This window comes from Mastomys coucha, unplaced genomic scaffold (assembly GCF_008632895.1).
Source record: "Mastomys coucha isolate ucsf_1 unplaced genomic scaffold, UCSF_Mcou_1 pScaffold7, whole genome shotgun sequence".
Classification (NCBI taxonomy): Eukaryota; Metazoa; Chordata; class Mammalia; order Rodentia; family Muridae; genus Mastomys; species Mastomys coucha.
This window is the reverse complement of record NW_022196913.1, coordinates 96,831,524-96,844,110: the sequence shown is the minus strand read 5'-3', so window position 1 is coordinate 96,844,110 and position 12,587 is coordinate 96,831,524. Positions and strand designations below refer to the sequence as shown.

The 12,587-nt window shown below is 44.6% G+C and overlaps 1 protein-coding gene across 1 annotated transcript in view; it reads right to left on the bottom strand.

Annotated features, from left to right (window-relative positions):
* Positions 1-12,587, bottom strand: part of Fer1l6 (fer-1 like family member 6) — a 121,966-nt gene that overhangs the window by 36,159 nt on the left and 73,220 nt on the right. Inside the window, exons 22-28 of the mRNA XM_031359265.1 lie at positions 9,882-9,992; positions 9,439-9,600; positions 7,889-8,069; positions 5,955-6,181; positions 4,159-4,284; positions 2,459-2,495; positions 759-883 (exon numbers count right to left, since the gene is read on the bottom strand). Coding sequence (XP_031215125.1) covers positions 759-883; positions 2,459-2,495; positions 4,159-4,284; positions 5,955-6,181; positions 7,889-8,069; positions 9,439-9,600; positions 9,882-9,992 — 969 coding nt within the window. The remainder of the gene's footprint in view (positions 1-758; positions 884-2,458; positions 2,496-4,158; positions 4,285-5,954; positions 6,182-7,888; positions 8,070-9,438; positions 9,601-9,881; positions 9,993-12,587) is intronic.

Below are 12,587 nucleotides of genomic sequence, written 5' to 3'. Positions count from 1 at the left end.
CACAAAGCTGGCTTTCCAACCCATAAAAGATTTTCAAATATATAAACATAAACACAACAACTGATTTTATGTTTAATTGATGTTATTGGTCATTAAATATAAAATGTAGTACTTTGGGGAAGTTGAAATCACTACTATTCATTAATTCATAACACATTTAAAATAACAAAGTATTTACTTTTATTAGAATGCATGCAGATATGAATTTTCCAAGTGGGAAATGGTATATAGACTTTAGAAATGCAAAGTAGAATTAAATTTGAGGTTTAGAAACATAATTAAAATACTTATTCAAATATCCTCTCAAAATTATCCAACTTGATCATCTACATATGTAATTGCTATAATTCAAATTTTTCACACCCATACACATGCCTCTAGTTAATACCCTCTCACTGTGAAGATTGGTCTGATGGAGCTGACTTTAGTTAGAGCTCTTGCTATTTGGAGTGGGTTCACACCACGTGATGATGTCCAGCTCCTAGAGGAGTTGGATACTGTAAATTACTTCCCAGATTGAAGCTGAACAACAGATGTTCTACCCTTTCTGAATATATGGAGTTGAGGAGAAGGAAAATGGGCAGGCTTCATTGTCTTGGCTTACACCCGTTAGACTTTATTTTCCCATGTGAGTGACTATCATGAAGACAGCAGGAGTTAGTAATTCAAAGAAAGGACTCACAACAGTTGACCACAGCACTAAGAAAGCCTGCTGCTGAGCACTACACACCACCCCTGGATGCCCTGGACCCACAGACCTTCAAGACAGCCAGGTTTGGGATGGAATCATTTCCGTCATCTTTCAGTTTCTTTTTGAACATTTTGTCTTTCTTCTTTTTAGGGCCATCTTCCATATCCAGCACTACCTCGTCTGGCTTTGTCTCTAAGGATAATCGGCAGAAATTGTTACAGAGATGTTAGCTGCAGGGGTACTACATACAGCCCTGCAGTTTGAATCATATGTAAATGCAATGTCCATGGCTGCCCTAGGGCCAGAAAAATGTTAGCTGGGCCAGGTCTGTGCATGAATACAGTAATCCTGGCACTGGCAAGGTACATTATTTGTTCTTCAACCCAGCTAGCAGAGGAAAGACCCTGAATTTTGATGATGTGTTAATGTCCTCAAGGTCTCGAGAGTCATCTAGTTCCATTATGAGGCTCAAATATGTTAAGGGTCTCATACAAGGTCATGCTAATAACATTATTGAATAATTTTTTTAGCAGCATGCTGTAAAGAAAAATGACGGGAGAAAGACTTTGAGCTACACTATTTCTAGCTGTGTGACCTTAAATGGGTAACTTGACCTCATTATACCTCAGTCTCATCATGGGTATGATGGAGATGCTATGGAGTCAGCTGGTCACAGAAGAAAGTGAAGTGAAACATGTCAATTAGGAGCCAGGTTCGTGTGTGTGTGTGTGTGTGTGTGTGTGTGTGTGTGTGTATGTGTGTATCTGTGTGATGTGCAGCCATATTACCTCTGTATATGGGGGGGGGTTAATATTGCCTGTGTGTGCTGCATTGTCTGTGTATGTGTTATGTGCAGCTGCATTGCCTCTGTGTGTGTGTGTGTGTGTGTGTGCGCGCGCGCGCGTGTGTGGCGGGGGGGAGAGGGAGAGGGAGAGAGAGAGAGACAGAGAGAGAGAGAGAGATTGTGATGTGGTGGTGGTGTGTGTGTGTATGTGTGTGTATGTGTGTGTGTGTGAGAGAGAGAGAGAGGGAGAAGGACAGGGAGAGAGAGAGAGAGATGTGTGATGTGGTGGTGTGTGTGTATGTGTGTATGTGTGTGTGTGTGGTGTGTGTGGTGTGTGTGTGCACATGCACATGTGTGGTGTGTGATATGTGTAGCCATATTACCTCTGTATGTATGATGAAGCCGCATTACTTCTGTGTGTGTGATATGCAGCCACATTGCCTCTGTGTGTGAGTGTGTTGGTATAGTGTGTGCATGGCCATGTCATTCTTGGCTGCTTGATTTGATTACTGTAGTTAGGCTGTGACTTGAATTGAGCTTTCAGACACTTCCTAAGCTTATTTTGTTGAGCTTCTGCCAAACTAGATCTAAGCAATCCTTGCAAAGTGAGTTTTGGATCCTGGATCCACATCTTTACAGTCAGCACTCTTAGCATTTATCTCGTCAGTTTGGGCTTCCAGACTGATTCAGTTTTTTATCTGCTGCTTCCACATGAAAGCTCTGAACAAGACACGAGCCAGTCAATTCCAGAAACTAATTTGAATTACAGATCTGTTCAGCTCCAATACCTCTAAGACTCTCTTTTCTGGTACCATGAGACTGAACCCAAAGAATGCCAGGGAGGCCCTATCCTCCAGCCCTCTGCAAGACTTTTGGAACGTGTGATTTCTGTGGACAGTGGAACCGACATATAGTACACCTCCCATAGCTTCTTACTATGAGGACCCCATTCTATATCCAAGTACCCCCAAATAGCCACTTACCTATGGCCCTTTTCTCCTTGTGGTTGTTCTCCTTTTCCTTAAAAAGAGAGGAAATAAGATTACCGACCCCGCTATGTCTGCTTTACTAAGTCAGAGTGCGATCAGCTCTAATTTGATTATTCCAACTCACTGCAACCTCAGGAATGCCATTTTGAGAATAATAAAATAATCTCCAAGGAGCCTCTAGGATGAAGCCTCAGTGTGAAGACATGACTCCTCGCTGCAGTGGGGATGCCCTAACCCTAGCGAATAGGCACCTGTACACTCAACCAAAGTGTCATCAATGTGAAGATGATTGGTTGTTCTCGGTGGACAGGTTCTTCACAGCCAGAGGAAAGACAAATATTTTACACTTCCCTGCAGTACCCCTGCCCATGAGCTCTACCTACTGATGTGTTGGGCCCTTGGGTGGGTAACAGGGGCTGGGAAGGGTAGTGGAGAAACATCAGAGGGTTAACTATTCATAGGAAGTGTAAGCATCCACTTCGCAAAAGGAAAAGGGGTGGAAGAAGGGGCTAGGGTTCGTTTTGTTAGTTCAGTGTTTAGCGGTGTTTTTGAGAAGTCCTGGATGAAAACATAGTCTTTCTAATCTACAGAGTCCTCACAGACTCAGCTATGGTAGCATGTGACTAATTATTCCTTTCTTTTTAACTTGGCGTTGATAAATTGTAATAAAATTGGTCATTGAATAGTTACCCGAATTTGCAGGCCTGCTCCCCATGGCTCTCTGGTGTTATGATTTCATCCTTGTATCAGTCCATGTACACGAGGCCCTGTGGCTGCTCTGACAACCCACCAATTATTACCATTTGCTACGTCAATATCTTTTTTACATGGATCACTTCCCCTACAATTGCAGAATTCTGCTGAAGCCCTTAGGTGCTGTGGTATCTCTTGCTGCTGCTGCCCATGGTTGAACTCAACTTCTCCTTGCTGCCCTCCCTAAGGTAACACAGGGGTCAAATCCTGTATATACCGATTATAATGAATAGCCTTCTAGGGTTTCCAACAGAGCTTGTGTTTTACACCAGCTCCAGCCATAGAGTCGGGAACTTGTTATCACAATCCTTGGTCTTCTAGGCAAAAAACAGAGCTTTGATAATTTCATATGAGTTTTGATTCACCCAACCCTATCCACACCTACTCCTTCTTTTCTTTCCACCCAGCTCTGTGTCTTTTCCCCATCAAGCTCAATGGGTGATGCCCAAATGTTCTTGGATGCTCAGCTGTAAGGGAGCAGTTAGTTATATGGCACTCCTCCATCAAAAGCTAAGGGATCATTGTGGAGGAAAGGGTGGGAAGAATGTAAATGCTAGAAGTGGTAGATGACTACCACAGATATGTCATCTGGACACAACAGGGCAGCTGTACATATGGACTGACATTAGCTGTGACAGGTTACATAAGACCCATGCAAACCCAAGCCAAGACCAAATCCCAGCATGGAAAGAGGAGTTGGGCCTGAAATTCTGCACCTAACTCAGGAGCAATCATTAAGTTGTTAAGAGAGGAAGGATGAGGTTTTTGTAAGAGTTCAGCCCCAGGAAAGTAGACCAGATACAAATGGACCGGCAGACAGGATCATGTTTAAGCCCCCAGGCTCTCTGTGCTGGAATTTAAATGGAGGCGTGTGGCCTTGAGAAAGGGAGAAGGTGCCATGCTCTCCTTGAGTCCCTTGACTGTCACAAGGGAGACTCTACCTTCTGTGCTTTCTTTATGGAGGCGTAATACTTAGACCACCAGTCGATGACATTTTCAGCAGATTCATCTGCTATAGTCCTCCTTCTTCTTTTGGTGGATCTCCGGGAAGGCTTCCTAGGATCATGCTAAGGAAGGAGAGAGAGGTTACTAGTTGGGCCTCGTGTACATGCAGAAGCCATCTGGTTAACCAAAGGAGAATCTATGTAGGTGTCCAGTGGACAGAGGTTGGTTTTGTGATAGCAGTTCTCCATGTTACTTCAATAAATGAACATTTAATAATGTTTCAATGATTCATTGATTATTTCGGTCAACAGTTATAAAGATGTGGTCCACTGTGTTTGACTTCAGGGATGCAGTGAGGCTTCACCACAAAACCAGAAAATCTCCGAGTTCAGTGGAGAAGAAAGGCATGCAACAAATGGGTACCAGACCCTGCCATACAGTGCCATATAACAGGGGCACTGGCTGCAGCTGTCTTGGGTTAATAATCCCTAAGCAGTTAGTATAAAATATGTGATTCTCAGTTTTCTCGACTAAGGCTGATGACGCTAGCCTACCTCACTGTGGGAAGTTGTAGTGACATGAAGTAGGAACTCCTCAGTTGGCTTCACTTCTGATTTAAGAAGTGCAAGGAAGTTACATCTAAAACATAAGTGGTGGGCAGCAGGAAGGGTTTAACTATATGCAATAACTACAGATACATATTTCAGAAAGGAGGTATTTGGAGCAGATGGTTGTCATGCTGGCAGTTGTCTATAGAAGACCCACCACACACCCATCATCTCTTCTCTGCCCAGAATCTCTAGTGGACCTACTGTGTGCCAAACACTCTATCAAGGACAGGACATACAAAGACAACAAATCATATCCAACCTGGACTAACAGGTTTATAAAACTAACAAACTCTGAGACTGAGGATGTACGTAAGGGTCGAGTGCAAAGCTGGGGCAAGGAAGAGAACCTGGTGAGGGGGCACAGAGGAAGGATGTGACAGGTACAACCTGAGAAAATATCCATCATCACGTCATACTTGCTTTTGCATTTCAATTTTTACTATCTTCTGGGCAAGAATCTTCCTAAGATTTTTTTCTGAGACATGTCTTCCCATGTAGCACAAGCTGGCTTTGAACTTGTGGTCCTCTTGCCTCAGCTTTCGGGATGCTGGGATCACAAGTGTACCATTACAGTCCAAGGAAAAGTTTAAAATGATCTTGTGGTTTGCAACTAAATTGGTAACTTCAGAAGACTGACACCATTTTTGTTCTGTGGCCTTTGGTCCTCCCCATCCTCAGAAACCCCCACATTCTAACCAGGACCAACCCTGCTCAGTTTTGAGGTCATTGGGGTATCAAGAGTGCTATGACAGCCAACACCTTCCAGAGGCCCCCTTAACTGAGGATGGGAATTCTTTCTCCTCTTTAGAATTCAAAGGGCACATGTCCTTGGTCATGTCTGCCCTTGTTACAAAGGAGGCTCTAAATGTTTGAGCAACAGGCCTGGATGAAGAAACCCTTGCCTTTCTAAGCTAATGACTTTGGAAGAGTTTCTGTTCCATTAAATATTACTGTCACATCTGACTAACACTTTAATTTCATACACAGTGACTTTCCAATCCTCCAACAGTACTTGGAGGTGGGCATCAATATCTTCATTGTAAATGAAGAACCTGATACCCAGAAAGGTGAAGTTGCTGACTCAAGGTCACATAGCTAGTGGCCACAGGATTATTATCTACATTTTCCAATGCAGACTCCACTGAGCCTGGTAAGTAAGCTCCAGGATTACCCTGACTGACCTTGACATGTCCATCTTTTGGTGGTCCCTGTGCTACGGGTTTGTGTTCAGGTTCCAGCATTGGAGAGGAGTCAGGGATGTCGACCAGGGTGGCTGTCTGGGCCTGAGCAGAGTCAGGTACCATGGTGGGAGGTGGCTCAACATCCACATAGACGTGATCTGTTGGGGGATCCTGGGAGGAGCTGAGGAGTTCAGAAGACTCGGTTGCTGCTAGTGAATCTGAAATGGCTGAATGAGAACTCATTTGGTTAGACAGGGAACACAGCCGTTATAACCAGATTCAAATATGACAAGTTCTTGACACTTTTGAACCTCATTTCCCTTATTTCTAGGATGACAGAAAACCTACCCATTTTCCTAGGGGAGATAAAATTAAACCATGATATATGACATCTGATGTACAACAGTCAATCAATGAGTGGAGTTATTAATTATTTATCCCTTAGAGAAACTGTGAACACTGGGATCATGAAAGTCAAGGTTTAGGACACAGGTCTTCTATATTAATTCTCTCTCTCAAAGTATAAATAAATCTGCAAAGATTTTGAGGTTTCAGAGGTCAATGAATGCCCAAGGAGGCAAAACATGGGGCACATAATCCCATGTGCTTAGTGGAAAGCAGAGTTTTATCATTGGTCTCTATGAGATTCTAACTGGGTCACTGGTGTCATTAAGGGTCATAACACTTGTCCAGAGTTGTCAAATGTCCTCTGCATTTCACATTGTACAACTCAGCAGTGATGGCCATTTCTCGGTCTAGAATCTCCATGGCTACCAAGGCCTTCTGAAGTTCTCATTCCCCTGGGTGTGCCTTTCAACAGCAAAGTTAATCCAACAAACTCTCATAGGTATCTACTCAGTGCTAAACACAGAAACCCAAGCTGAAGTAGATATCTGCAGAGTAGCAAGATCCGAGATAGCCAAACAAAGCAATACTCAAAACTGGATAGTAGGAAGCGAAGAGGAGGGAGCTAGAGAGCATGCTGCAAAAGGAGATAGAGGGGGCTCAGATGTAGTAATAGAGACGTGGTGAGGAGTAGAGTAAATCAATACAGTCCTTCACAGCTCCCTTTGTCTGTATTCAAAACAGTTTTATGTACATATTCCTTGGGGCCAACACTTTCACTCCTAGGTAACTAGGCTGGAGAAATTCCCACACAGCATCCTCCCTTGGGAAATATACACAGGCACTTTTATCACAGAGTTTTTGGTGAAAGTAGAGAATTATAAACAAACCAGGAATCCAGTCCATTTGGGACAAAAAGGGAAATACAGTAGATGCAATGGATAGTCATAATAAACCAATGAGCGCATGGCAATATGGATGAATACTAGATTGTAGCATTGAGTGAAAAGAACCAAAAACATTACAACACTATATCATGTGTGTAGATCAAATGTGCTTAAGTTTACAAGAGGGGCTGGGAAGAGGGCTAGCAGTGCAGACTGCTTTGGGGACCTAATTAGGTTCCCAAAACCCACATCAAGTGGCTCACAATCTCCTGGGACTCCAGCTCTGGGGTGTCTAATGTCTTTTTCTGATTCCCATGGAGGTTTTGTGGTGTGTGTGTGTGTGTGTGTGTGTGTGTGTGTGTGTGTGTGTGCAGCATAATAACACAGCACTGAACCCTTGAGAACCAAACGTGGGACAAATTAAAATTACACCAAGCATTAAGCCAAGAAAAATGGCAGAGACTGGGGCCTGTGGAGAAGAGCTTAAAGAATATTCAAAGATGTCTCAACAGAGGACTTGATTCTGATATAACTCTTAAGTAATAACTTGTCAACTATGGCAGAGCAAGCAGAGGTGTAAATTCATCAAAAAGGCCCAGCTAGCATCTTGGACAGTCTTTGAGGCAGATACCACTGTCCACACCCACAGGCACTATGACTCTACTGTCCTTTTTGCTCTCAGAACTTGGATGTACTTCCTACCTGGCCTGGCCCCAGCTCCGTCCGTCTGTGAAGTCAAGGCCAGGGGCTCTCTGGATTTACACAGAAACTGCTTCAAGCAGTTGATGGTGTAGGTGCCCACGAGGGTGCTCCTCCCGAAAGCCCTCCAGTCTACCACACAGATGCTCAGCGGTGGGTGCAGGAGCTCATTCTCGGGCAGCTCCTGCAGGGGAGGTGGAAGGAAAATGGCTCTACGTGGGTTGGCCCTACAGACCACAGGCAGGCACAGCTGGGTGTCTGTCTGCCTTTTCCTGGCTTTGAAATTCTAGACTTCAGAGTAGCTCCACAGCTTGCCCACACTCTAGGGACAGTCTCCCTAAACCAGGAAAATAAGCACTGAAACTGTGGGGACTATTTTCTGATACCAATTCACCCCAGGTGTAAACTCCAAAAAGATTTAAATTGCAAAATCTCTCCGACTCCTGCATTTCCACAGCAATGTTTTCAATCCTCTTACTTTGTCATTACTGACCACAAGAACCCTCATTTCAAGTGGCAGTTTAACTAGTCCTCATATGTGAAACAGATGAAGGCCAAGCCATGAGTCGTGGTGCTGAGGGGACAGTGCTGTACACATTTGTCTTTCTCAGTGCCCCAGGAGGATCCATGAAGTCACTGGAAGGTTGCAGACACTGCACAGGTTTTAGTGTCATATCTGATCATTTAGAACATGTATCTATGGAGTTGACTGGGTTGTCAGAGAAAATTTCATTTCCATAGTTAGTTTCAACTCACTAAAAACCGTGTGAGTTGAAATATTGAAATAAATAAAAGCAGAGCTGTCAAGAGACATAACTTTACACATGAAAGTGAATGATGTTAGAAACACAATGAATGTTTTTAAATGTGGCCGTCAAAGTGAGTTTCTACAGAGCATCATGTAGCCTGCAGTTTTCAGAAGCAGCACGGGGGCTTGTTAAGCCAGGAATGTCTGTGCCCCATTCTAAACACTTCTGTATTTGGTAGACAGGGCTAGACCTGATGCTTGATATCTTCTCCTTTGGGTGTGTGTGGGGATGGGTACTGAACCTAGAGACTGACACATGCTAGGCAAGCATTCTGCCACTGAGCTACATTCCTAGCCCTATCTTTAGTTTTTATTTTTAAGATAAGGCCTCACTAAGTGGCCCAGGCTGGTCTGGAACTCTCTTTGTGGCCTGGTGAGGCCTTGAACTTGGGATCCTCCTGCCTCAGTTTCCTGAGTAGGGAGGATGACAGGTCTCCCCCATGATGCCTACCTAGCTGAGTGTGCAGCAGGCCAGGCTGGTGTGGATCAGTGCTTCAGAGAACCCTGTCTAGGATAAAGTTTTCTAGCGTTCTTTGATTTTATTATAAGATCTAGACCTAGACATTTGAACAACAGATATCTACTTTTTCTTGTTCTGAAATCCTGGCTTTCTACAGTTAGGCTACCCACAAAGACAGTATACCCTTGAAATATTGAAGCATCCCCTCTCTAGGTCAAGTGGGTAAAGGAGAGGAGCCCAGCTGTGGAAAGGGAGCTGAGGAGCTGAGAGAGGAGAAGGCTATACCACTTCAAAGGCCTCTGCCTGCACGTTGAAGTTGGGGTTGTTCTTGTAACTCTGGATCACGCAAGACTTCACCCCTCGTCCTCCACACTCAATGAGCACCTGGGGCCGGTCCACAGAGAGGAGCTGTACCTTCTTCATTTCTCGGACGCCCCAGAAAAGGACCTGAGGAGAAAGGTGGACAGAGGCAGAGAGGAGCCTGGTGTATGACCAATGGAAAAGCCGAATGTGACTCCTGGGAGCAACTGTATGGTCTTCCAGCTGCAAACTATGCAGCTGTTGGTAGGTCCTGCCCTCTCCGGTTCAGCTGGCAGAGTCTTCCTTGGGCCAGCTGTCCACCCTGCCACTGTCCTTTAACGATGCAGGATGCAGGTGGGACCACCCCCTCCCCATGAGCTCTATGTAGCAAGCCTCCCTCCTCCCCCCACATACTTTCTGAACCATACCTCAACTCGGTATTTACTCAGTACTGGCCGGATGTTGGAGGGAACAGGATAGATCTGTGTGATGTCTGGTGGGCCAGTGGGAGGGAGGCCCTGCAGCCCAGAAGGAGGGACCTGTGGCACAAAACAGCCCTTAGTGAGCAGACTTGAGAGAAGTGAGGAAGAGTAGCCAGGCTCTGCAGCACTTCCTTGGCAAGACATCTTTATTTCGTCAGCCTCAAGAGCAACAAGGACCTTGTAGCATATCACCTTCGGTCAATCATTGTTGATCGAGGAGCACGTAGTGAATCCTCGGGCTGTGCCAGGAGGCTGGTAAGAGACAGCTTTCAGTGAACCTACAGCAGATAGCAGGGAGGGAACCCTCCACAAGTGTATAGATGTTCACAGCTTGATAACATCTATAACACAAAAATATCTATCAGTGGATGGAAAGAGGCTATGATCCCATCCTAAGCTTTTGATGGCTTTACTACCCACTGCCTCGAGAGAGTCAAGACAGTTCTAGACAGAACTGTCTAGACAGTCAAGAGTTCTAGACAGACCACAGTGCACAGCTCTAGAACGAGATCGTATTTAATGAAAGAAGGCTTACTGTGAATTGGTGAAGCAGAAAATAAAATCTCTTGAGTGTGGAGCTCACGAGGAAAGTGGGTCACTTTTGTGCCCTTGGGCACAGTGAGACTACAGGATAATCACTATGCTTTCCAGAAATATCCCACAAAGAACCTAAGTCTACTAAAGGCAGGAACTTTCCCACATGGAAGCCACGTTGCCTTCTCTTTGAGACCTACCTTGCAGCCCTATCTGTCAAGAGCCTTTCCAGATTGGGTCCTGATTATTGTGACCATTTCCTGTTCTCTGACCTTTGTGCTGTATCTCCTATATAGGCACAAGCATGGGAATCAGGCAACCAAGTGCAGAGACCAGGCTTTTGTAAGTGACTCTGTCAACCACTCCATCTCCACCATACTGTGGGATCCCTTAAGAGCTGGGGTAAATATTTAAGGTCATAAATGTTTGCCTTTTGGGGTGGATTGCCCAGGCTGACTTCTCAGAAACTCTCGGGATAAGGAAATATGTTCCCCCCCTTTTTTTTTAAATATGCCTTTTAAGAAGATTTCTTTTATTTCATTTTAGTTGTTTAGTTTACATGTATGAGTGTTTGTCTGCACCCATATGTATATGTGCCTCTGGCATGCTCAGTGCCTATAGAAAAAGCCATTTGATCCCTTGGAGAGATGCATAGTTGTAAGTCACCATGTGGGTGCTGGGAACCAAAATTGGGTCATCTGCAAGAGAGGCAAATGCTTTTAACTGTTGAAGCATCTCTGCAGCCCCATACATGTTGCCTTTTAAAAAGCATGTCTAAGAATGATTCTTGGAGCCTGAGAAGGGTGAGAGTTGGGATGGGGCTGGACAAAAGATGATTAATACCTTCAGTTGTACTCAAGGGATAGTTTCTAATAGCATTGGGACTAACACGATTAGCAGAAATTGAGGGTTCTGAATATTGACTCCCCCTCTACCCACATGAAGATGTGATAGATATCTGAAGTACTTGAGACCCCAAGTGCCTTGATCTGTCCAGAACACATTATTTAAAAAGCCATTCCACGTTACCATAGAGTGAGCATGGATTATAAATATGCATGGTTGTTACACGGCAGATCAAAATAGAATAAAAAGAATGTCCATAGTCAGCTCTTTCCCAGCCACTCTCGGCTGGTTGTTTCCTATTCATGGCGCATGGTATTGGGTTATGTAAGGACACTGTCATACAAGTGCACAGTATTCTCTCCCTTCCCCTCCCCCTCCTATTAGTCCTCTTAGTTCACCTAGAGTTTCATTTCTACTTTCCTGTCTTATATATACACAAGACTTTTACGTAACTATTTAAACTCTAAGAAATATGAAGGAGAGAAAATGTGCTGTATCTGCCTTTTAGCTCTTCCATGGCTTTGTGAGTGAAGCTGGAGGAGCAGTTAGCCTCCCAGGCGCAGCGATGTTAGCGGGCAGTGCCAGGCAGCTGGTACCCATGCTCCTGTTCCAGCTCGTTTTGCAGCTTCGTTATCTCTGACCTATTTGGTATTTGTAGTGTCTGCATGTCTTTTTCTGAGCTTTCAAGTAATTGGCTTAACAACATCTGCCATGGCCAACAGAATATGTTTGTACTAATGAAATGGGGGGTGGGTGTTCAGCTTTGCCAGTTTTGATGAGCAGTCAGTCATTTTCTAGCATATGGAGCTAATGTGTCAGTAAGTTGATAAACATTTATCAAGGAGCCACTATATGTGCAGTACTGCTTGAGGGCTTGGAGAACGAGAAGAAGGAAGGAAGGAAGGAAGGACTTCCTCTTGACCAAACTCTGAGCCTCACAGAGGCAAGTCATAGACCCCAAAGCAGTATTTAACAGGGCATCAGATCCTGAAGGACCCAAGTGGTGCCCAGCTTGGTATCTGAGGCTCAGAGAAGGAAAGTACAGGATCACTCACAAAAGCCTGGTTTCTGCACTTGGTTGCCTGATTCCCACTTCTCCACAATGAAATGGGTTGGTGTGGCCTGTATAAGTAGTAATGTAGTTGCTCAGTACATGGGATCCTGGGGAAGGAGGGATGATTATGAAGGTGATATAACTCCACTTGGGACTGTGGTGGCCCTGCTGTGTTCTTGGAAGAACTCTAAACCGAAACCAGAGACTTAGCTCGCTGG